The 25,390-nt window shown below is 46.5% G+C and overlaps 1 protein-coding gene across 1 annotated transcript in view; it reads right to left on the reverse strand.

The window, feature by feature from the left end:
• The window catches only part of LOC124620348 (cadherin-related tumor suppressor-like), a 202,423-nt gene that overhangs the window by 1,756 nt on the left and 175,277 nt on the right, over positions 1–25,390 (reverse strand). The window contains exons 7-9 of the mRNA XM_047147022.1: positions 19,910–19,969; positions 19,760–19,810; positions 4,127–4,387 (exon numbers count right to left, since the gene is read on the reverse strand). Of these exons, the coding sequence (XP_047002978.1) occupies positions 4,127–4,387; positions 19,760–19,810; positions 19,910–19,969 (372 nt within the window). The remainder of the gene's footprint in view (positions 1–4,126; positions 4,388–19,759; positions 19,811–19,909; positions 19,970–25,390) is intronic.

Here is a 25,390-nt window from a genome sequence, read left to right on the forward strand (position 1 = left end):
TTACAGACGCCATCCAGCCGTGTCACCGACTGAGCCGCCCCTCTCACCGGAGGTTCGAGTCCTCCCTCGGGCATGTGTGTGTGTGTGTGTGTGTGTGTGTGTGTTTTGTTCTTAGCATAGGTTAGTTTAAGTGGTGTGTAAGTCTAGGGACCGATGACCTCAGCAGTCTGGTCCCATAGGAATGCACACACAAACATACATACCATTCCAGGTTTGAAATTGGAACTTGAGTACTGACATAATATGTACTTTCTGTTTAACTTCTGAAATATATATTACCATGTATTTACCCTTGGAAAAGAAGTAGCGTGCACATTAAAGAGCCGCTTGTGGTATGGGCAGATGCGCCGACCCCGGATCGAAAGCAGCTGGCGCTTTAATGTCGAGGACCGGTGTGACGGCCCAGGCAACCAGAATGTGTTTTTTAGGTAGTTTCACACATCGAACTAGGTGAATACTGGGCTGGCACCGAAGCACCGCCTCACTTACACGATTCCCAAACATTTAGTAAACCCCCACTCACTTTCACACGGATAACACTACCCGCAGAAAGTTCCGGTACACGCGGTCTGCCAGGGGGCGGGGGCGAGGGGGTATGGGAGGGGATGGGCCACCGTTTAAATCAACACGGCAAGTCCGCTGAATAAATGTGCCAACCTGGCGCCGATGTGGGGCAAGGGCACAGAAAGAGATGAGAGAACTTTGTATACGTGGAGGAAACTTCACGACACAGGGAGGTTTTAAATAGTGTACGTAATGGTAACACAAAGGTTTCGAGACCGGATTTCGCTGAGCAAAAATTTCCAGGGGAAATATGTGCTCTTACCATAATTTGTTTGTCAATTAAAATTGAAAAGAAAAGCAGAGAATTGGGAAATTGAGGATATCGCAACTGGAAAACTAAATAGCTTGAAGTTATTGAAAGATTTAAATAGAATGTTAGCCAACAACTTTTTAATTGCAATGGGGGACGGGGATACAATACAAATTAACGGGTATATCTGAGAAATGAAATAATGAACGCAACTGACAATCAAATAGGTAAAAAAACAACTGCCAGTATAAATCCTTGGATAACAGAAGAGATAGTGGATTTAACTGATGACACAAGTTGTGACACTCCACTCCTTTTCACACTCGTCAGACATCAGCAAAAACAGCCTGTGAGTGCGTTAGCGTCTGTACAACAGATGACTGGGCACCCTTATTCTATGACAGAGCACGTCAGTGTTTAGCTGTACACAGTTACTTTAATTTCAGAATTATTGTCAAAGAAGTACACGAATTTACATCGATTGTGACATGACACTTACAGGACAGTTGTCAATATAACGCATTACGCAACGTTTAGTAGAAATAACCCTGAACACAACAATTTGAAATTTAAATAGAAGGTTTTCTACAAAATTATTCTTACTACTACACGGTGAAGTTGGCCAATATTACAACAAATCGTCCAATTCCAGTTATAAGTTCGGTGCTATTTGGGATGACAATCAAGTCTATAGAGGATGGTTAGTTGTTGTAACAAGATGAGCAAAAGATTACCCAAGGTTGCTCAAGTTCACAGCGCATGCAAGCTGGTAAACCAACAAGTTTACGCATCTGCGAGCGGAAATTATCTTCTAGCTGCGATGTGCTGTCAGCTGCATGGCTGCTCTCGCCCTCTGAGAATCCTATAGAAATCTAATCAAAACCTATACTGATTTTATCAGCTGAAACTGTTCTATGTTTCTCGTTAGGCGAGAAAACACGCACCCATCCCTAGTCTGGAAAATATGGCGATATACACGCACATAGGTGGTGCAGCATGTATACTTCAGTGACCTCTCAGTTCTTGCAAGAACAGTTAACTATGTGGCTGCTTTGTTCCTCCACTATCGAAGCTCAACGACTATTCAGCTAATTTATAACTGAATGTCAGCCAAAGTGAACGCAGTGTTCACACAAGATTCCTCTTTTGACGTCGTACAGAGCGTTGAAATGGCTCTGAGCACTATGAAACTTAACATCTATGGTCATGAGTCCCCTAGAACTTAGAACTACTTAAACCTAACTAACCTAAGGACAGCACACAACACCCAGTCATCACGAGGCAGAGGAAATCCCTGACCCCGCCGGGAATCGAACCCGGCAACCCGGGCGCGGGAAGCGAGAACGCTACCGCACGACCACGAGCTGCAGGCTCGTGCAGAGCGGGAGCACCCTGTTCTACACCTGACGCTGGTTCAGAGGAGAGTTCTCCAAGTTTTCGGCGTTGTGTATCTCGTAGCAAACTGTCCTCCACCTGTGTCCTTTCTTGCTTCACATCATGGCTTTTTCAGACCAATGGTAGCATTCCTTTCATCTTTTGGAAACTACCTCTCCAATCGCAAAGCGCCTACCTTTAAATTGCATCGAAATATCACCCCTTTCTACTCTTTTCAGCCAATCAAACATTTTGTGCTCGGTCCTGACACCTAAAAGTTGGACGCGTACATCACGAGTGCACCACAAGCATTTCACATGATCAACTGCGTCGCTGGTCTGTTTGTGTCCACCTGGAAATTCCCCAACGCGGTTTTATAAAGAACTTTCCTGTCACAAGCACCACCGGCCCCCTACGTGCTATCCTCGCTGTATCGCCTGGCGCGTTCGTTGTCTCTCTCGCTGCAGGTCAAGAACCCCCTTTTTAGAAGCGTTCCATTGTATCCGGGACGTGATGGTGCAACTTGTGTCTGCCCTCAAACTAAAACATTATCTCCAGCAGCTTTTTTCACCTTTTGCTCATTGACATGCAGGCTTTGGGTTTGGTGTGTTAATACTGTCGACTTGAGTGTCATCCCTTTGCATTACATACTGTACATTTTGGTAGGTAAATCTGCTCTCTATCACTGAAGTATATCAGTGACATATTCATCTTCTTGTTTTGATGTATAAAATGCCTGAGCGATACAGATAGCCATACCGTAGGTGCAACCACAATGGAGCGGTACCTGTTGAGAAGCCAGAAAAACATGTGGATCCTGAAAGGGGGCAGCAGCATTTTCAATAGTTTAGTGCCAACAGTCTGGATGACTGATTGATCTGATCTTGTAACATCAACGAAAACGGCCTTGCTGTGCTAGTACTGCGAAAGGCTGAAAGCATGCGGAAACTACAACTGTAATTTTTCCCGAGGAGATGCAGATCTTCCGTATAGTTAAATGTTGACAGCGCCCTCTCGGGTGTAATATTCTGGAGGATCGGAGCACGGAATGTTAGATCTCTTAATCGTGTGGGTAGATCAGAACATTTAAAAAGACAAATGGATAGATTGAAGTTAGATGTAGTGGGGATTAATGAAGTTTTGCGGCATTTGCATTTGAAGGAAGCCAAGCGAAGGGCTAAAGAAAAAAAAAGGAAACAGGTCAAGTGCAAGTAGGGCTGACGCACCGAGGGTCCAGCGTAAAGTCCATTTAAATATGTAGATAGTTCATCCGTAGAGGGAGTCGAGAATGACGGCGATTTGTGCCGGTATCTTAGCGGTCCTGGGAATTCCAAGCATATACCAAAGCGTCTGCAGTAGTTCCTGAGACTAGATCAGAGATACAGAAGGAATCGAGCAAGGGACTTAAGTTTATATATGTGTAGAGTGAGGATTTAATAAAATATTTTCGTTTACTATCTAGAACATGACTACAACTTAACATTTTATGTTTCCCTGCAGTAATATTTTTGTTATGCTTTCGACAAATGATGACTGCAGTGTACGTTCTAAAGGCAAAACGATATTTTTGTATGATGTAGTTACAATTTAACAATTTCCTTTACTTGTACTGTGAAACTTCGGTTCTTGCTAAATTTCGTGATTCTAGGCCAACGGGAAATACCGTACAGGTTTCAGTGTGTGAGTTTGCGAGTGTCAAAAAATGGGCGTCAATGGCGGTATCTGCACTTGCTTGAAAACTTCAATTTTTTACTCCGCCAAGGGGCTGTAGACGTCAGTACGCGTCATAAATTACGACGTGACAAGTCTATTCGTTCCTGATGAAAATGGTTTATAATAGTCGGTCAGACAGAATGATGCCACAAGGGTTCCACTTTTACCGACTGAGCTACGGAACTCTACGAAAGCTCTTTAATGACTCGTTTTAATGAAATGCACCAGGCTGTAGAGATGGTGGTGGAACTCGTGAGCCGTCGACCCCGTCTGCACGCTGGAGGAGCTCTCTGAGACCGGCAGCGGCCGGGGGGCCCTCACGTTGCGCCAGCCTGACGGCGAGACGCGCTGCAGCGCCGCACCGCGGCCCTGGAGCTGGAGCTGGAGCTGGAAGCCGAGGCGGGCGACCCACTCTGCTCGAGCGAGCGGTTCGTCCACAGCTCTGGAGGCCCCCTGATGTTTCCTCCTGCCTCCTCCCCCGTCACGCTAAGAAGGTGAGCGTCTGATATGGAGCTCCTCCTGTTACAAGAGCAGTGTCGTCCGAGACCGGCAACGAGTGCCTAAGGAAAGCCCAAGTTCACCGACAAATGCGGCCAGTTACGGCATCGGCTTTACACGACAGAACGAGGTAACAGCGTGAGCGTTGCCTGTCGTGGTAGTTGGCGGTGTTCGCCTGGTCTGCAGTCGGGTCCTGAAACCTGACACAACATTTCGGCTTTCCGACTGGCCGCCATCTTCAGATGGTCGTTCCCTGTGTGCGGGACCGGACCGCTTCTCCCGCCCGCACGGGGGGCTTCATTCAGAATGCCGCTGACTGCCACCGTTTGCGGCGGCACAAACGAGGCGGAAGACGCGCTGTTCGGCGGATTTAATTCTCTTCACGACCCCACTACCCGATGACTCTAAGTAAGTTCTCTTTGACCTGTGAGGTAGATTTACAATTGATCTCCACTCCAAAGTCAATAACTAAAAGCGTTGTGCTACCTACCTACTTCCAGGAAGATAACATTCTGAGGTCGACCACTGTGCCGGCCGAGGTGGCAGAGCGGTTCTAGGCGCTACAGTCTGGAACCGCGCGACCGCTACGGTCGCAGGTTAGAATCCTGCCTCGGGCATGGATGTGTGTGATGTCCTTAGGTTAGATAGGTTTAAGTAGTTCTAAGTTCTAGGGGACTGATGACCTCAGCAGTTAAGTCCCATAGTGCTCAGAACCATTTGAACCATTTTTGTCGACCACTGTACCACAATAAGTACACCGCTTATACAACGAAGAGCCAGAGAAACTGGTATGCCAGCCTAATCTCGTTTAGGTCCCACGCAACACGACGTGGCACGGACTCGACTAATGTCTGAAGTAGAGCTGGAGCGACTTACACCATCAACCCTGCAGGGTTGTCCACAAATCTGTAAGAGTACGAGGGGTGGAGATCTCTTCTCAACACCACGTTTTAATCATCCCATACATGCTCAATGATGTTTATGTCTCGGGACTCTGCTGGCCAGCGGAAGTGTTTAAACTCAGATGAGTGTTCCGAGAGCCACTCTGTAGCAATTCTGGACGTGAGGGGTGCCGCATTGTCCTCATGGAATTGCCCAAGTCAGAATGCACAATAGACATGAATAGATGCAGGTGATCAGGCAGGATGCTTACGTACGTATCACTTGTCAGAGTCGTATCTAGACGTATGAGCGGACCCATATCACTGCAACTGCACACGCCCCACACCACTACAGACCGCCGCGTGGAGTGACCGCGCGGATTAAGGAGCCATGTCACGGATCGCGGGGCCCTTACCGCCGGACGTTCGAGTCCTCCCTCTGGCATGTGTGTGTGTGTGTGTGTGTGTGTGTGTGTTGTTCTTAGCATAAATTAATTTAAGTAGTACGTAAGTCTAGGGACCGATGACCTCAGCGGTTTGGTCCCACATTTCTACATTACAGAGCTTCCGCCAGCCTGAACAGTCTCCTGCTGACATGCAGGCTCCGTGGGCCGATGAGCTTCTCTCCATACCCCTACACGTCCATCCACTCCAAACAATTTGAAACGAGACTTGCCCGACCTGGCAACATGTTTCTAGTCCTCAACAGTCCAGTGTCGGTGTTGACGGGCCCAGGCGAGGAGTAAACCTTTGTGTCATGGAGTCATCGAGACTACACGAGTGGGCCTTCGAATCCGAAAGCCCATATCGATGATGTTTCGTTGAATGGTTCGCACGCTGACACTTGTTAATGGCTCAGCATTGAAATCTGCAACAATTTGTGGGAGGGCTGCACTTCTGGCACGTTGAACGATTCTCTTCAGTCGTCGTTGGTACCGTTCTTGCAGGATGTTTTTCCGGCCGCAGCGATGTAGGAGATTTTATGTTTTACTGGTTTCCTGATATTGACAGTACACTCGTGAAATGTTTGTAGGGGAAAGTTCCCACTTCATTGCTACCTCGGAGATACTGTGTCCTGTCGCCCGTGCGCCGACTATAACACCGCGTTCACACTTAATTAAATCTTGATAACCTACCATTGAGCAGCAGTAACCAATCTAACAACTGCGCCAGACACTTGTTGTTATATGTGTTGCCGACGGCAGCGCCGTATTCTACCTGTTTACATATCTCTCTATTTTAATACACCAGTTTCTTTGGAGCTTCAGTGAAGTTCGTGGACCACCTGCACCTGGCCCCTAGCGACTCCAGATTAGAATCTCTCCGCAGCGAAACAGAAATACACTCCAGCGTCAATGAGGGAAAAACTCAGACAAGAACACCGCTCTCAAATTTACACGGGAATGAATGGAATAAACTGGCTTCAACTGAACCCAGTCAAATGCTTCACCTGTAGTTAGATAATGGCTCCACGCTTTGCTACGAGGCCGAGGCCACGATAACTAACACCGACACTCCCCACGAAAAACAGTCAAGTACCTAGGCAGAACTCCACGCCTCTCCACAGGAGAGCGCTTCGAATACTTTTCAGCCTTGTAGTACTGGAAAAACAACTTCCTTGACGACGATGAATCACTCCGAAAAAATAAGGACTTTGAAACTTCATAAAACGCCGCCCTACAGGGTCCTCCTTATTGCCACAATGAGTAAGGCCTATTCGTCCACTTTATGACTTTCAGCCCTTTTACACGAACAGCCTCAGCCAAAGAATACAGGCGTTTCGTGAGATGTCATTTGAGCTGTCTAGCATACCCGTAAGTCCGATTTCTGATGACCTAGACAGAAAGGAAACTCCCCATAAGATCATGCAAATGTTATTGTTGTGGTCTTCAGTCCTGAGACTGTCTGATGCAGCCCTCCATGCTACTCTATCCTGTGCAAGCTTCTTCATCTCCCAGTACTTACTGCAACCTACATCCTTCTGAATCTGCTTAGTGTATTCATCTCTTGGTCTCCCTCTACGATTTTTACTCTCCACACTGCCCACCAATACTAAATTTGTGATCCCTTGATGCCTCAGAATATGCTCTACGAACCGATCCCTTCTTCTAGTCAAGTTGTGCCACAAACTCCTCTTCTCCCCAATCCTATTCAATACCTCCTCATTAGTTATGTGATCTACCCATCTAATCTTCAGCATACATGCAAATGTAAGAGGAACAATGTCTCACGATGCATAATGTATTCTTAAATGAAAATTTCTTGGGGTGGCTCACTTAAGCATGATGTATGGGTATCATTCCTCATCCGGATATATTCAAAATAAAACTAACGGCCACTATAACAATTTTGTTTATGTTCGAGTCCTCCCTTGGGCATGGGTGTGTGTGTTTGTCCTTAGGATTATTTAGGTTAAGTAGTGTGTAAGCTTAGGGACTGATGACCTTAGCAGTTAAGCCCCATAAGGTTTCACACACATTTGAACATTTGAACTGTCCTTCAAAGTAGTCACCAGCGTTGTGGAGAACCCGTTGCTAGCGATGTGGAAGGCGTAGTACACCGTTAGCAGAGCCTGTTCAGTTGATGGTACGACTGGAGCGGTCTACTGCCTGTCGAATTTCTGGAACAGTTCTGAAGCGAATGCCACGAAGCCAAAACTGAAACTCCAATCCAACGAATGGCGTTATTATGTGTCACCGCGAAAGTCGAAAGTGCGTCAGAGCCCCAGTATGGTGAAAGTTATGGTGATTCTCGTGTACGACTGTGACGGTGTTATCATAACACATTACGTTCCTCCACGGCACACCGTCAGTGCTCAGTATTACTGTTCGTTTTTGGACCATCACCTGCGACCAGTTTTGCGAAAGAAGCGGCGACACTTTCTGCGCAACCCACCCATCAGTTTGTACGGAGCATACTGAGCAAGCTGTGGCTGCTCTGTCGGTCGATGGGGCTGGAATGTACTGTACCATCCACCGTACTCCCCGGACTTAAGTGTTTGTGACTTTGATTACACTGTCCGCGGAGCTACGAGCATAGTTTATTGTGTTATTATCCAAGGAGTTACAGCAAAAAGATTTCCATTTTTTAAATGGAAAAATGGTTGTTTCTATCATGCACTGGAATCACTGACACCAGCTGTGCATACATCAATTTAAATTACATTCCTGTCACTTTTGGTTTGGGAGCTACAACCCTTCAAAGTTTCAGGGGCAGATGCCACACACGCCGCGGATAACGCAGTGCGCCTTCTCCATGCGGTGCGGCCGAGTTGTAACGTCGCCGGCGTCACGGAGCGAGAAGCTTCCTCGATGCGCTGTTAGACTGCCGACTGTCGCCGCACACGGCCGTATACCCGACACTTCGAGCCACACAAACAAACGGGGCTCAATACACCACAGTTACTGACTTCGGATGAAGATGGCATACGCGAACAGCGAGTACGTTGACATGTTGCTGATGCCCGGCGAGTGCCGACACGATGCCACTGAAGCAGCCATGGCGTGCGCCTTGAGATATCCTAGGCGAGGAGCTCCGGCATCCATTACGTTCTAACGTGCCGAACAACGACTTCGGGAAACAGGCAGCTTGGTAATGCGCCGCAGTAACAGACGAAGATCTGCAAGAAGTGAGGAGACGGAGGTGTTTGTTTTAGCTGCAGTAGCTACACCACGATCCCCCTGTCAGCTTAACGAGCCGTTGCTGCAGTCGCTGGTGTCAGTCTCACATCCGTGTGGCGTATAGTGCACGGCCGCAGGTTTCACCCTTACCGCCTGTCACCGACCCAGCAGCTGCATGGGAGCGATTTCCGTGCGAGAGTCACATTCTGTGAATGGGCCATGCGTGAATTCACGCTGGAGTCTTTACAAGGTATTATGTTCTCTGATGAGTCCACGTTCACAAATTATGGTACAGTGAATCGCATAACGTGCACTACTGGGCCCCAGACAATCTTCGGTGGGTACAACCTGTCGACCGTCAACGTAGGTTGTCTAATAATGTATGGTGTGGAATCATTGGCCATGAAATCATCGGTCCACACTACTTCCCAGGTACACTGACAGGTGAGTTATAGCGTTCGTTTATAGTGGACAGTTTGGGCGGTCTCCTTGAACATATGTGTCTACACACGAGAGTCCATATGTGGATGCAGCACGATGGTCACCCAGCCCATTCTGCGCGTGTTGTTGTGGAAGAACTAAGCAACAGGTTTGTAGGAAGGTGGTTGGGTCGCCGTGGTCCTCATTCGTGGCCCGCAAGGTCGCCCAATTTAACACTATTAGATTTCTTTCTGTGCGAATAGCTAAAGGATCGTATTTATGTCACTGAGCCCACATCCACAAATGACCTAAAACGGCGCATCGAGGACGCATGTTGCTCCGTGTCACCGACGATGTCACATCTCGTTCCCAGACCCTTTAGAAGGCGCATTGCATTGTGCATTCAGGAACATGGACACTCATTTAAACATCTCATTCAAATCAACTTCCTACCGCTAGAACATCCATCACCCACTACACCGCCAAGTATTGTGTACAGCGTGTGGTATCTGCCCCTGAAACTTTGAACGATTGTAGCTCTCAAACTAAAAGTGATAGGAATGTAATTTAAATTGATGAAATACACAGCTGGTGCTACTGATTACAGTGCATGATAGAAACAACTATTGTTCCATTTAAAAAATTGCATCTTTTTGCTGTAACTCTTTGGATAATAACACAATAAACTATGTTCATAGCTCAGCAGACAGTCTAACGTTTATAATGGTGACCTACCGCAATAAATATTCCGTCGCCTATCACTTCGTGACTTACAGAGGCAAACACATTTAGTGAAACACCCTATATATATATTGCTATTTCGACTGCAAAATAACTACAGTGGATCTAAAATGTATACTGGTAACGGCAAGAAAATACTTCTGAAGAACAGAAATTTGTTAACATCGAATATACACTTAGGTGTTAGAAAATATTTGTATGGAGTGTAGCCATAAACAGAAGTAAAACGTGGATGATAAACAGTGTAGACAAGAAGAGAATTGAAGCTTTTGAAATGTGGTGCTTTGGAAGAATACTGAAGATTAGATCTGTAAATCATGTAGCTAATGAGGAGGTACTGAGTAGAAATGGGGAGAAAAGAAATTTGTGGTACAACCTAGCTAGAACACGGAATTGGTTGATAGGACACGTTACTAATTTAGTATAGAAGGGAATCGTAGGGGGTTAAAATGAGATGAATATGGTAAGCAGATTCAGGACGTAAGTTGCAGCAGTTATTCGAAGATGAAGATGCTTGCACAGGATCACAGGATAGAGTAGCACGGAGAGCTGCATCGAACCAGTTTTCTGACCGAAGACCACAACAAGAACTGAAGTAATTACTGTGCACCAATCAGAGACCCTCTTACACAGATTTACACAAACATTCGTGCACGGCGTGGCCACGACCGATGGCCTGTCGCACTGTCTAAAACACTTGAGGTTTCCACCGGGCTTTCAGATCTCATCTCGCAAAAAGTGATTCCTTCCAGCGTGTCACACAGTTCAGTTTAATGGAACGAGGCGACTCTCCTGTGCGATTGCTCTGCAGACGTGCGGCGCTGCGACTTTCCCATTCAGTACCTGACTTCACTGCTGTACGTGTTGATCACCCTGTGCTTCTTCTAAGTTAATTTCGCTGCCACAAGCCAGCTAAGGAAAGCCCCCAAGGTTGCAGAAAATGACAGGTTTTCCTCACTGTAATTAAAGGAAAGGAGAAGAAGAAGTAATTAGCAGTCCTGTCATTGGCAATAGTGAATACTGTCTGTAGTTATCATACACCGTTAAAGATTATACTGCACTGACTACTGCCAAGTGTATAGTACATTATAAGAAATGCTTGCGTGGCTGTTTGCTCATAAAGTGCCACATAACGGTTTCCAATGGCCGTCTGGCGCTAACGTGGTCGCAATCAGGAGCTGCTCCTCGGCAGGACTTTAAAAGAGTCCTGACTCTCTAACAGTAATGTGTCCACCACAGCCCACTTCGAGGGACTGGGGGAGGGAGAGCAGCCCCTCACCCCCCAGACAGCACAAAACTTCCTACACACGCGCACCAACCGGGAATTACGTTGTCGTTGCCTTTTTTAGTTTTTTTGCTCCGTTTAAAAGAATCTCGTGCGCTGTGCACAGAAAAATTAATTATAATTTTCAGTCTGAGTCTTGACTGCATAAAGCATTCGGATTTGCCTCTCTTTCTAGGGGGGGACTGTAAACTGATTGAGACGAAGGAGATTGACAGGGGCTGCTGCACACAAAGAGAAAGAGCTTATAATTAGAGTATTCGTATACTAGAACCAGGATGTTCCACATTGCGAACATCAGCCCTCACAACGTAGGCCAACTGTTGCAATCGAGAATCACTGCAGACACAGGCGCCGACTCCATGGGGCCTGAGGGGGCTCTGGCCCACTCAAAGAAAAGTATCAGAATTATCAGTTATATTACGCTTTGCAAAAGCACAAAATTATATTGGAATTTTTTATTTTCCTTGTTTGACGATAGTCACCTTTTAAATACATTCAGTAATGAGTTAAATAATTATTACGGTAGTAAGCAGGTTCACTGAAAACGAGTGGTGTGAATCACGATAGTGTTGCGATGCTTAGAATTTGTGCCGGTGCGCGAACCTTCGGGTAAAGTGTGGCGCCGGCGGGCGTGCGCTGCGGCCGCGGCGACATCAAAAGGACTGCAGCGGAGGCGGCTGCAGCCCCCCTCCGCCTCGCGGCGCCTTGACGCTTCGACACACTGCGACGCCGCGGCTATATGGAGCAGTGATTCACTGTGGATAGTTTCCTTCAGCGCATGCTGCTGACGTGTTTAGCGTTCCGACTTTTTTAGTGTTCCGACTTTTTATGTTTTATGCTTTTAATGATGGTTTAGGACTTATTTAAATATAATTTCAGTCTTTTCAGAGCTATATATTCACTGCTTTGTAATAGTCTATAATCACGATTATTACCGTAAATTAAATTAGCTTTTTACGAAAATACCGTTCGTGTTTACGTTTTGTTTCTTTTTTCAAAGCCAAAAAACGTGTCAGGCTTGTCGAGTTTCCCGGAGTGTCGAGTTATCGAGAGTCCAATTTTCTATGTTCCAATGTTGATCAAAAAACTTTAAAACTCACTATTTTTCATCTAAAATTTAGAAAATTTCCCGGAGCAAGACCCCCAATATGCCCCCCCTCCACCAAATATTTTTTATAAGTCGGCGCCCCTGACTGTAGACAGCCATAAGTAAAACAGTGACACTTAAAGGGAACTAGGTATTGTTAACAAGTCACTGGCATATTGATTACAGAGTGGTGGCCAGCGTCACGATACGATGAAAGGAAAAATCAGCCTCCACACTGCAGATACTGCTAGGGAGAGATTTCAAGAGAACATAGAGATATCACCGCAGCTTCAGAGAGATCGTTACACTCGACAGAGTTCTGTAGTAGGGACAAGGGGGAGAACGAGAAAGGGGGTGGGGGCGGTAAGCTTGCGACGTCTTCTTACCGCATGGCAAGATCAAAGGTCGCATGTAGCTTTCAGCTTCTAGCAGGCTGGTTCAACAATTCCGCGCGAAACCATTGCTCGTGCTGTGTTAAAGCGGTGACGCTTTTTCGTGAACATCATTACGCCTCTCTGTCCAAGGAAATGACGGCTTCACTGTTACCGGACTGTAGCCGGTAACTACCTCGAGCCGAAAGTGATGACCGCTGGCGTCTTCCGAACTTGCCAGCTACTTGCAAACCGCGATGTCTGAACGAGAAGAACGTGGCCGAGTTGGGCGCGTCCTGTAATTTAAAACCTCGGAGTGACCGGTCTCCAGTAAGCTTAAGATGCCAAAAAATACATATTCTGCCCACTGCCCACAAAGTCAGCGGCCATGGACATGCAAAGCTGATAATGTCAACTCCTCAGAAAACAAGCGTGCAGCAGAAGGCGTTACTATAGCGAGTTGGCGCTTTAAACAAAAATAAGGCGCTCAATTTTCAGGGAATTCAAATGCTGGTGGCCATTTTGCAGAAGCTGCTGAGTTCTCTCATGATGATCGTATCACTGATCAGATTCCGGGATACTGTTCAGAGGTATGTATCCAACCTGGCTGTTACCGTATCCCCACTCCCCCACTTTTCTTTGAGAGAGAAATCAGCACGTAAGGTGATACAGACTGTGAAGTAAATTTTACATTTACAAAACCAGACGAGTAACAGTAGGAGTCGCGCTCAGAGGGTTACGTACAATCTGTAACACACCGACGGAAAAAAAAATCGCAACACGACGAAGGAGTTGTGCGACGCAACAAAACGTGGTAGGGGTATTTCTACACCTGGAAGATGACGTCTATTCAAATTTCGCACCAGTCCCACAAAAAGGGCGCTAGCAGCGCCACTATAAGGATGCAAATCAGGTTTGCTTTAAGTACGCGGTGTAACCGTCGTGAGCGTCACTTACCTTTGAGACTGGACATTGTGAGTGGATGTTGTATGCATGTATGTATTGAACTGAGGACCTGGAAACGACGGAGAGGCTTCGTCCCCGCCGTAGCCCTCAGTGGTACACAACCCCACACCAGGCTACAGCAGTCCACTTACCCCGCCGCCGCCTCACACCAAACTCAGGGTTATTGTGCGGTTCGGCCCCCCGGTAGACCCACCGGGAACGTCTCACACCAGACCAGTGTAAGGCCAATGTTTGCGTGGTAGAGTAATTATGGTGTACGCGCACGTGAAGACAATGTTTGCGCAGCAATCTCCGACATAGTGTAATTGAGGCGGAATATGGGGAACCACCCCGCATTCGCCGAGGTAGATGGAAAACCGCCTTAAAAACCATCCACAGGCTGGCCAGCTCACCGGACCTCGGCCGGCCGAACCACGCGACTGCTACGGTCGCAGCTTCGAATCCTGCCTCGGGCATGGATGTGTGTGATGTCCTTCGGTTAGTAAGGTTTAAGTAGTTCTAAGTTGTAGGGGACTGATGACCTTAGATGTCAAGTCCCATAGTGTTCAGAGCCATTTAAACCATTTTTGATGAGGTTACCGCCAAGGGACTGGAGACATTAGTATTTGACATACACTTCAATTTGACACCTCTAGGTTCCTGAGATGCACAGACAGAACGACAGAAAACAAAGTGATAATATAAGGATTCCGTTTTCACCAACTTAGGTTCGGAACCATAAAAATGAAATACCAAAGCCTTAGTTGTAACGAGTGTATCAGTAGTTTGTAGGACTATAAACATTTTTTTAAATTTATTGGGTCCACTTTCTTAGTGACCTGACCGCGCAGAAGCGCTGGTGTGTGCGTGTGGGCAGGTGGTTAAGCTGCGGTCACAGCTACGCCAGTCGCGAGTAGTGGGCGTAAATTCTGGGTGTTCACAAATTTTTGGATTCAGAAAAGTTTGAGAGTGAAATAGCACCTGCCGTACAACAGTTGTGCTTATGAACAGATTTATACAACTGCAGACACTGACAATAACAATACTAATAATAGCAATAATAATAATGTGCATAAATTATCTGACGAAAGTAAGAATTGTTTTTGTGGAATTTCATTGTTTTGTACATAATTAAGTTCAGTTTAGGGCAATAACGGAATGATGTGTAAGCTTTCGCCAATCTCCTTTTCGCATTTTTGTGTAATTGGAAGTTTTCGTCATTTTTTTAGCACAAACGCACGAGATCCGTAACACGTGTATTAGCCCACGAATTAACTTCTAGAAATTCATATGTTCCAGCTGCACAACCACATCAGCTTATTGTACATATCTTTCTTAAATGTTCGCTTGTAGTCATGTTTGTTTGATTTCGTCACAATGAACGGATCTGGTCTACGAGGTCCTAGTTCCGTTGTGGCTAACGTTTCCTGATAATTTACTTTTCTGTTAACACGTAAAAAGACTGAACAGAACTCGCATTGACACTGCGCACGAAAGCCGATTCGCGCACTAATATACTGTATTTCACCCACAAACCCACAACATTAACAGTATATCAACCCCATAATACAGGGCTATTACAAATGATTGAAGCGACTTCATAAACTCACTGTAGCTCCATTCGCTGACATATGGTCACGACACACTACAGATACGTAGAAAAACTCATAAAGTTTTGTTCGGCTGAAGCCGCACTTCAGGTTTCTGCCGCCAGAGCGCTCGAGAGCGCAGTGAGACAAAATGGCGACAGGAGCCGAGAAAGCGTATGTCGTGCTTGAAATGCACTCACATCAGTCAGTCATAACAGTGCAACGACACTTCAGGACGAAGTTCAACAAAGATCCACCAACTGCTAACTGCATTCGGCGATGGTATGCGCAGTTTAAAGTTTCCGGATGCCTCTGTAAGGGGAAATCAACGGGTCGGCCTGCGGTGAGCGAAGAAACGGTTGAACGCGTGCGGGCAAGTTTCACGCGTAGCCAGCGGAAGTCGACGAATAAAGCAAGCAGGGAGCTAAACGTACCACAGCCGATGGTTTGGAAAATCTTACGGAAAAGGCTAAAGCAGAAGCCTTACCGTTTACAATTGCTACAAGCCCTGACACCCGATGACAAAGTCAAACGCTTTGAATTTTCGGCGCGGTTGCAACAGCTCATGGAAGAAGATGCGTTCAGTGCGAAACATGTTTTCAGTGATGAAGCAACATTTTTTCTTAATGGTGAAGTGAACAGACACAGTGTGCGAATCTGGGCGGTAGAGAATCCTCACGCATTCGTGCAGCAAATTCGCAATTCACCAAAAGTTAACATGTTTTGTGCAATCTCACGGTTTAAAGTTTACGGCCCCTTTTTCTTCTGCGAAAAAAGCGTTACAGGACACGTGTGTCTGGACATGCTGGAAAATTGGCTCATGCCACAACTGGAGACCGACAGCGCCGACTTCATCTTTCAACAGGATGGTGCTCCACCGCACTTCCATCATGATGTTCGGCATTTCTTAAACAGGAGATTGGAAAACCGATGGATCGGTCGTGGTGGAGATCATGATCAGCAATTCATGTCATGGCCTCCACGCTCTCCCGACTTAACCCCATGCGATTTCTTTCTGTGGGGTTATGTGAAAGATTCAGTGTTTAAACCTCCTCTACCAAGAAACGTGCCAGAACTGCGAGCTCGCATCAACGATGCTTTCGAACTCATTGATGGGGACATGCTGCGCCGAGTTTGGGAGGAACTTGATTATCGGCTTGATGTCTGCCGAATCACTGAAGGGGCACATATCGGACATTTGTGAATGCCTAAAAAGCTTTTTGAGTTTTTGTACGTGTGTGCAAAGCATTGTGAAAATATCTCAAATAATAAAGTTATTGTAGAGCTGTGAAATCGCTTCAATCATTTGTAATAACCCTGTATCTCTTGGGCTGTACTGGCGGATAGGAGTCGTGAATCGTTCAGCTCATCGTTTTAACGACCTTCCTACTGTTATTGGTTCAAAGTTACAATATGTCGCGAGGCTACGCGTTTCGTCTGCGCAAGCGAGATATTTATTCCTTGACTCAGGGTTTTCCGTGGCGAGCGAAGAAATGTAAGAAAATCAGTGTGTGACAGACAGGGTAACGAGAGGACGTGCATGGAGTGTGTGCGATGAAACAGTGATTCTTAGCCGCTATGTTGTACAATTTGTGTTTTTTTGAGATTCACGAGCGATATGTAACGTTAATGTGGAGTTTGGTAACAGCCATAATAGTCTGGTGGATTTTAAAGGTAATTTTGTGTATTTTTTTTTTTTATCAAAAGATTCTGTGAAGAACCGTAATGTACGAGAAGCTTCGAAAATATGGTGAGCGATCTTTGCTGTAGAGCCTGCTTCAATAACACGGTCAAAAGCACAGAGAAAGTTTTCTCTGCAAAAACGAACTCATTTCACACGCAAGCAATCATCGAATGATCAAATACGAATGCAAATATCTCAATTCGAGAAGATCCTATAGAAGTTTTCTTTCTCTTACATTTCAAGAATTCTACACCACGAGAGCAACTTATTTACGTGTACGAAATTATGTACGCTGGGGGAACAGTTGACGTCGCTCTTGAAATTGATATTGTCCTTCACAAATATACAAACAGAGACAGTACACACACTAGTTCAATAACAACGAGTTCAATATTACCAGCTTAAGAACATTAATTTCTTCTCTTGCTCCATAATAATACTCGTATTCTGACGTGCGATATAATTTTATGATACAGTGAGTGAATTAGCGTGTGTGAGGACTGTGGTACACTCTAGCGGGATTTATGCCAAGCGAACGGGCATGAAAGTGTGCTGCACTGTGTTACCAGCTGGTGGCACAGCCGCAAACTTGTAGTCGAATGGTAAGGGCTAACTGTGCAAGCAGCGAACTGTGCACGTTATTTATATCAAATCCGTACGTATTTCACCCGTAAAGAAATTACGTCACGCCAGTTGCGCATGCGCAAAAGCTCCTTAAGACGTGCTCAACTGAAGGTGTGCTAGCGACCTTGATGACAAGTTCCACAGAGCCTAGAAGAGTAGTGATGTAGCGTAGCGCGGTAGTATTAAGTGCCGTATAGAAACATAAAAAAAAGTTTTGCATCACCTGGTTCCGAGAGTTCCGGATCATGTACGGAAAATTGGAAGAGAGATCAACATAAACGCCGGCCCAGGTGGCCGAGCGGTTCTAGGCGCTACAGTCTGGAACCGCGCGACCGCTACGGTCGCAGGTTCGAATCCTGCCTCGGACATGGATGTGTGTGATGTCCTTAGGTTAGTTAGGTTTAAGTAGTTCTAAGTTCTAGGGGACTGATGACCTCAGACGTTAAGTCCCATAGTGCTCAGAGCCATTTGAACCATCAACATAAACATCATTCCCGCCCTTTTTATTGCTCATGAAAACCACACCTTGCATGCTGTACCACCATACAGCGAAACCTTCAGAGGTGGTGGTCCAGACTGCTGTACACACCGGTACCTCCAATACCCAGTAGCACGTCCTCTTGCACTGATGCATGCCTGTGTTCGTCGTAGCATACTATCCACAAGTTCATCAAGGCGCTGTTGGTCGAGATTATCCCACTCCTCAGCGGAGATTCGGCGTGGATCCCTCAGAGTGGTTGGAGGGTCACGTCGTCCATAAACAGCCCTTTTCAATCTATACCAGGCGTGTTCGATAATGTTCATGTCTGGAGAACATGCTGGCCACTCTAGTCGAGCGATGTCGTTATCCTGAAGAAATCATTCACAAGATATGCACGATGGGAGCGCGAATTGTCGTCCATGAACAGGAATGCCTCGCCAATATGCTGGCGATATGGTTGCACTATCGGTCGGAGGATGGCTTTCACGTATCGTACAGTCGTTACGGCGCCTTCCATAACCACCAGCGGCGTACGTCGGCCCCACATAATGCCACCCCAAAACATGAGGGACCTGCACCTTGTTGTACTCGCTAGACAGTGTGTCTAAGGCGTTGAGCCTGACTGGGTTGCCTCCAAACACGTCTCCAGCAATTGTTTTATGAAGGCGTATGCGACACTCATCGGTGAAGAGAACGTGATGCCAATCCTGAGCGGTCCATTCGGCATGTTGTTGGGCCCATCTGTACCGCACTGCAAGGTGTCGTGGTTGCAAAGATGTACGTCGCCGTGGACGTCGGGAGTGAAGTTGCGCATCATGCAGCCTATTGCGCGCGGTTTGAGACGTAACACGACATCCTGTGGCTGCACGAAAAGCATTACTCAGCACGGTGGTGTTGCTGTCAGGGTTCCTCCGAGGAATAACCCTTAGGTAGCGGTAATTGACTGCAGTAGCAGCCCTCGGCCGGCCTGAGCGAGGCAGTTGCTGACTCTCCGTACCTCCTTCACATCCGAACAACATCGCTTTGGTTCACTTCGAAACTTCTCTTGTTGAGAGCCCTCGCTTGTACAAAGTAACAATGTGGACGTGATCGAACTGCGGTACTGACTATCTAGACGTGGCTGAACTACAGACAACACGAGCCGTGTACGTCCTTCCTGGAGGAATGACTGGAAGTGATTGGCTGTCGGACCCCATCCGTCTAATAGGCGCTGCTCATGCACTGTTGTTTACATCTTTGGGCGGATTTAGTTACATCTCTGAACAGTCAAATGGAGTGTGTCTGTGATACAATATCCACAGTCAACGTCAATCTTCAGGAGTTCTCGGAACCGGGTTGATGCTTAACTGTTTTTGATGTGTGTATTTCAATTATCCCATCTACGTTATCTTTAGCAGAATTCGAAGAAAGATAACTGTTGAATTGGCAAGGTGTCACAAGTCAGGCTGCCGACGCACTCTCGTGGGAGCTGCCGCTGAGTGTCACAGTGTGTTACCAGGTGGTGAAGCTCGAGCCAAAGTGTGTAAGTGAAGAGTGAGCCACATCGGAGGAGACTGATAAATTAGGCAGGGGCGGAACAGTATAGGAAAGGAATGGCTGCGCCGAGGAGCGAGAACGGAGAGCGGCGCTCACCTGGAGCACGCTGGCGCCGATGGAGGCGTTCTCGGCGACGGAGGCGCTGTACTGCCGGGGGTCGAACACGGGGCTGTTGTCGTTCTCGTCGAGCACGCGCACGCGCAGCGGCGCGCGCGTCGCCAGCGGCGGCTGCCCGCGGTCCCGCGCCTCCACCCACAGCTCGTAGAGGGAGCGCGTCTCGCGGTCCAGCCGGCCCGTCACCCGCACCTGCGACCGCCCAGGAACACGCACAGTCGGGACTGTTCTGCAAACCATCCACTGCTGAAGCTTCCGAGAAATACTGCAAACGCCTCCAATCGCGACAAACGTACACTAGCCGTATTTTTAGGTATCGGGCAGCTTTCTATAAATTCTTTCTGATTTAATCAGAATCGTAAAGGAATAACTATCTGAAAGGCAGTGCAGAGTACGTGTAGGGACCAAAACGTCCGACTGTTTCACGCCAGAAGCAGGAACACCTCAGGAAGCCATCACTTCCTCACTCCTCCACGCTCTATTCAGAACCGACGAGCCAGGGAGGGCTAGAGTTGTACGCCGGCCGGCGACACGGCGCGCTATGTGGTCACAAACCGCACGGACGGATAGGACGCCGAGCTGCTCAGCCCGACTACAGGGAGGGGTGACTAAAGAGAAGAAAGTCGGCTCCGAGAAACACTCAAACGATTTTGTTCCGGCACAGAGGCCTCACCAAGAAAAATAATCGTGTTATCTGAGACACACGACTTCCCCTATGTGGAACCGCACTGCGGCTCGGTGAAAATTCGAGAGACCTAAGACTACACTATCATTAGCACGTAAATTGGAAAACACACGAGCACTACATACTAAATAAGATCAGGAAGAGACAGGGACCAGTCAGATAAGTATAAAAAAAATTCATGGATCCAGTGCCACGCCAGTTATCGACTACGTTCCCGCAGCACTGGGAGGGGAGAAAATGTCAGAAAAACTACACGACCTTCCCTCCCCCCCCCCCCCCCCACACACACACACAGAAAGAGAGATAGGGAAAGAGGGAGAGGGGAAGGGAACAGAGAATTAGAGAAAGACAGAGAGAGGGAGAGCGGAAGGGAACAGAGAATTAGAGAAACAGAGAGAGAGAGAGAAGGCTACTTCTAAGCTTCATTTCTACCACTCCATGACAGGACCCCATACCTAGAAGTGTATGTGACACAAAAATAGCTTCCTTACAGATACCACTTGTCAGAAAAGAAACACAATGAACGAACTCTAGAATAACAAAGACATAGACATACACACTGTAGCAAGCAGCCCTGCACAAAGCACAGCAAATTGTAAATAAGTATAATATAAAACTCACAAGTAGATACGACAACAGCACTACGATATTTGAAACGAAAAGAAGACAGATTAGAATACAAAAGTAACAACAAGCCTCTCACACAGCAGAGGACATCACAGAAAACTGTCAACAAAGCAACCATCAACATATTATAAACTAGCTGAGTACCTGGTGTTGCCAGGGTATCTGTTTATTCCAGTTACCTGTAAGTCCATCTCCTCCACTTCTCTGTCCGTCTCCTCCATCCCTCTCATTCGCCTCTCCCTCCATATCCTTCGTCCTGTGTCCTCCTGCCCGTGCCCATCTCCTTTATTCCTCTCTCCATCTCCTTCATCCTCCTCTCCATGTCCATCTCCTCTGTCCCCCTCATTTCCTCCCTGCCCCTCTCTCTTTCCATGTGTCCCTACCTCTCTCTCCATTTTCTCCACCCCCATCTCCATCTCCCCCATCCCTCTCTCTCTGTTCGTCTCCTGTGAACTCCCTCTCTCTCCTTCTCCATCATCCCACTCTTCCTGTCCATCTCCGCCTCTCCTCCAACTCCATCACTCTATCCAACTCTTCTGCCCCCCCCCCCCTCTCTCTCTGTCAGTCTCCCCCATCCCCCACCCTCTTTGCATCTCCTGCCCCCCTCTCCATATTCTTCCCGCACATCCTTCGCTCTCTGTCCATCTCCTCTGTCCATCTCTCACCATTTCCTCTGTCCATCTCCTCTCTCCCTCTCTGTCTGTCCATCTCCTCTATCCCCCCTCTCTCTCCATCACCTCTGTCTGCCTCTCTCTCCCCATATCCTCCATCCCCCATCTCTCTCCATTGCCTCCATCCCCCTCTCCATATCCATGTCCTCTCCATCTCCTGTGTCCCCCTTTCTCTCCTTCCCTGCTGTTCCTCTCTCTCTGTCCATCACCTCTCTTCCCCTCTCTCTGTCCATCACCTTCTCCCCCCTCTCCCTCCATACCTTCATCCCACCTAACCCCTGTGCCTTCCCATCTCCTCCACTTTCGTTTCTTTGTGTACCTTTTTCTGCCCCTCTGTCCACTTGTTCCTGCCACTCATCGGCTGTTGCCCCTCTCTGTGTCCACTCCTTCTCCCCTTCTTCCTATCCATCTCCTCCTGCCGCTTCTTTCTGTCCATTTCCTCCTTCCACCTCTTGTATATACATCTCCTGCAACCCCAATTCATTAGGAGGTTGCTAGTTCTTACCGTCACAGTTTTTCCTTCAGATAGTAAGAAAGATGTGTATTGAGTTTGCCTGAAATCGGTCGAGTTGTTCAGGAGAAGATGTGGAACCTTTAGATATACCGGGTGATCAAAAAGTCAGTATAAATTTGAAAACTGAATAAATCACGGAATAATGTAGATAGAGAGGTACAAATTGACACACATGCTTGGAATGACATGGGGTTTTATTAGAACCAAAAAAATACAAAAGTTCAAAAAATATCCGACAGATGGCGCTTCATCTGATCAGAATAGCGATAATTAGCATAACAAAGTAAGACAAAACAAAGATGATGTTCTTTACAGGAAATGCTCAATATGTCCACCATCATTCCTCAGCATTAGCTGTAGTCGAGGAATAATGTTGTGAACAGCACTGTGAAGCATGTCCGGAGTCACGGTGAGGCATTGGCGTCGGATGTTGTCTTTCAGCATCCCTAGAGATGTCGGTCGATCACGATACACTTGCGACTTCAAGTAACCCCAAAGCCAATAATCGCACGGACTGAGGTCTGGTGATCTGGGAGGACAAGCATGACGAAAGTGGCGGCTGAGCACACGATCATCACCAAACGAAACGCGCAAGAGATCTTTCACGCGTCTAGCAATACTTTGTTTCTTTTTTTTTTGTTCTAATAAAACCCCATGTCATTCCAAGCATGTGTGTCAATTTTTACCTCTCTATCTACATTATTCCGTGGTTTATTAAGTTTTCAAATTTATACTGACTTTTTGATCACCTGGCATATACACCCATATATCCACTTTTATCATATGTTGGTTGGTTGCTTTGGGGAAGGGGACCAAACACTGAGGTATTCAGTCCCATCGGGGAAGGAAGCTGGCTGTGCCCTTTCAAAGGAAACATCCCAGCATTTGCCAGAAGAGATTTACGCAAATCACGAGAAACCTAAATTAGGATAGCCAGACGCGGATTTTAACAGTTGTCCTCTCGAATGCGAATGTAGTGTGCTAACCACCCAAGCACCTCGCTCGATTTTTATCATATGTATGGATTCCAGTTCCAAAGAAAGATGTGCGACAGGTGTGAATTTTACTGAATTATCAGTTTAATAACACGAGGCTACAAAATACTAACACGAATTTTATTACAGAATAATGGAAAAACTGGTAGAAGCTGCCCTCGGGAAAGATCAGTTTGAATTCTGGAGAAATGTAGGAACATGTGAGGCAATAATGACCCTAAGATTTCTCTTAGGAGACAGGTTAAGGAAAGCGAAACCTATTTTCATAGATTTTGTAGACTTGGAGGAAGCTTTGACAACGTTGACTGGAATACTCTGAAATTCTGAAGGGAACAGGGGCAAAATACAGGGAGTGGAAGGCTAACTAGAATTAGTATAGGAACTGTATGAGTGTTATAAGAGTGGAGGGGCGTGAAAGGGGACAGAGATTGAGAAGGGAGTGAGACATTGTTGTAGCTTATCCCTGATGTTCTTCAATCTGTACATTGAGCAATCAGTAAAGGAAACGAAAGAAAAATGTGGAACAGCGAATAGTGTCCACGGAGAAGAAAAAGAAACTCTGAGGTTTACCGATGGCATTGCAGTTCCATCAGAGACATCGAAGAAGTTGGGAAATCAGTTGAACGGAATGGAAAATGTCTCCAGAGGAGAATATAAGATGAACGCCGATAAAAGAAAAACAAAGTTAATGGAATGTAATCGATTTAAATCGAGAAAATTTGAGGGAATTAGATTAGGAAACGGAACACTTAAAGTAGTAGATAGGTTTTGCTATTTGGCCAGTAAAATAACTGATGACGGCTGAAGTAGAGAAGATGTAAAATGTAGTCTGCAAATATCAAGAAAAGAGTTTCTGGAGAAGACAAATTTGCTAACACTGAATATCGATTTAATTGTTAGGAAGTCTTTTCTGAAAGTAGCCTATTTGTACGGAGTGTAGCCATGTGTGGAAGTGAAACATGGACGATAAACGGTGTAGACAAGAAGAGAATAGAAGTTTTCGAAACGTGATCCAACAGAACAATGCTGAAGATTTGACGGGTAGATCACGTAACTAATGAGGAGGTGCTGAATAGAACTGGGAAGAAAAGAAATTTGTGGCACAATTTGAAGAAGGGATCGGTTGGTAGGACACATGAGACATGACGGGATCACCAATTTGGTACTGGAGAGGTGTGTGTGTGATTGGGGGGCAGATCGTAGAGGGAGACCAAGAGATGAAGACGGTAAGGAGATTCAGAAGGATGTAGGTTGCAACAATTATTTGGAAACGACGAAGGTGCTTGCTGAGAGTAGAGTACAACGGAGAGGTGCATTAAAACAGACTGCAGACAACAATAGCAACAATAACATTGATTACAAGAAATTTCATGTACGAGGGTTGTTCAAGATGTAAGGTGACTTTTGAAATAGCGCGGGCAACGTACATTCGATTACCGATTTTTTTTGTTTTGTTATGTCAGTACGCATGATACGAACATATGTTCACAGTAAGTGTACAGCATATTTCGTTTGTTTTTGACAGCAATGGAGCAAAGAATTTGCATCAAATTTTGTGTGAAAAATGGAATCAAGTGCTCTAAAACACTTGAAATGTTGAGAATGGTTTTTAGGTTAGGTTACGGTGGGTCTGCTGTAAGTAAAATAAATGTTTACAAGTGGTACAAGCTGCCGAGAAGATGCCAATGACGAACCTCGCTCTGGACGCGTCAGCACATCAACAACAGAAGATAACGTCGAAGCTGTGAAGAAAATTGTTTTGGAAAATCGTCGAATTACCGTAAGAGAGGTTGCTGAGGATGTTGGGATATCAGTCGGCTCGTGCCGTGCAATTTTTTCGGATGTTTTGGGCACGAGAGGTGTGTCAGCGAAACTTGCTCCAAAACTTTCTCAATTTTGATCAGAAGAACTGTCGCACGAGCACCGCTCAGGAGATCTCGAATGACGTCGATGATGACACTGATTTGCTCAAAAGGGTCATAACTGGTGACGAAACACGAGTTTACGGTTATGACGTCGAAGCCGAAGCCGAGTCGTGCGAATGGAAGCATCCCGGAGAGCCGAGACCGAAAAAAAGCGCTCCAAGTTCGATCAAATGTCAAAGTTTTGCTCACTGTTTTA

The sequence above is a fragment of the Schistocerca americana genome, chromosome 6 (genome assembly GCF_021461395.2).
Source record: "Schistocerca americana isolate TAMUIC-IGC-003095 chromosome 6, iqSchAmer2.1, whole genome shotgun sequence".
Taxonomy (NCBI): domain Eukaryota; kingdom Metazoa; phylum Arthropoda; class Insecta; order Orthoptera; family Acrididae; genus Schistocerca; species Schistocerca americana.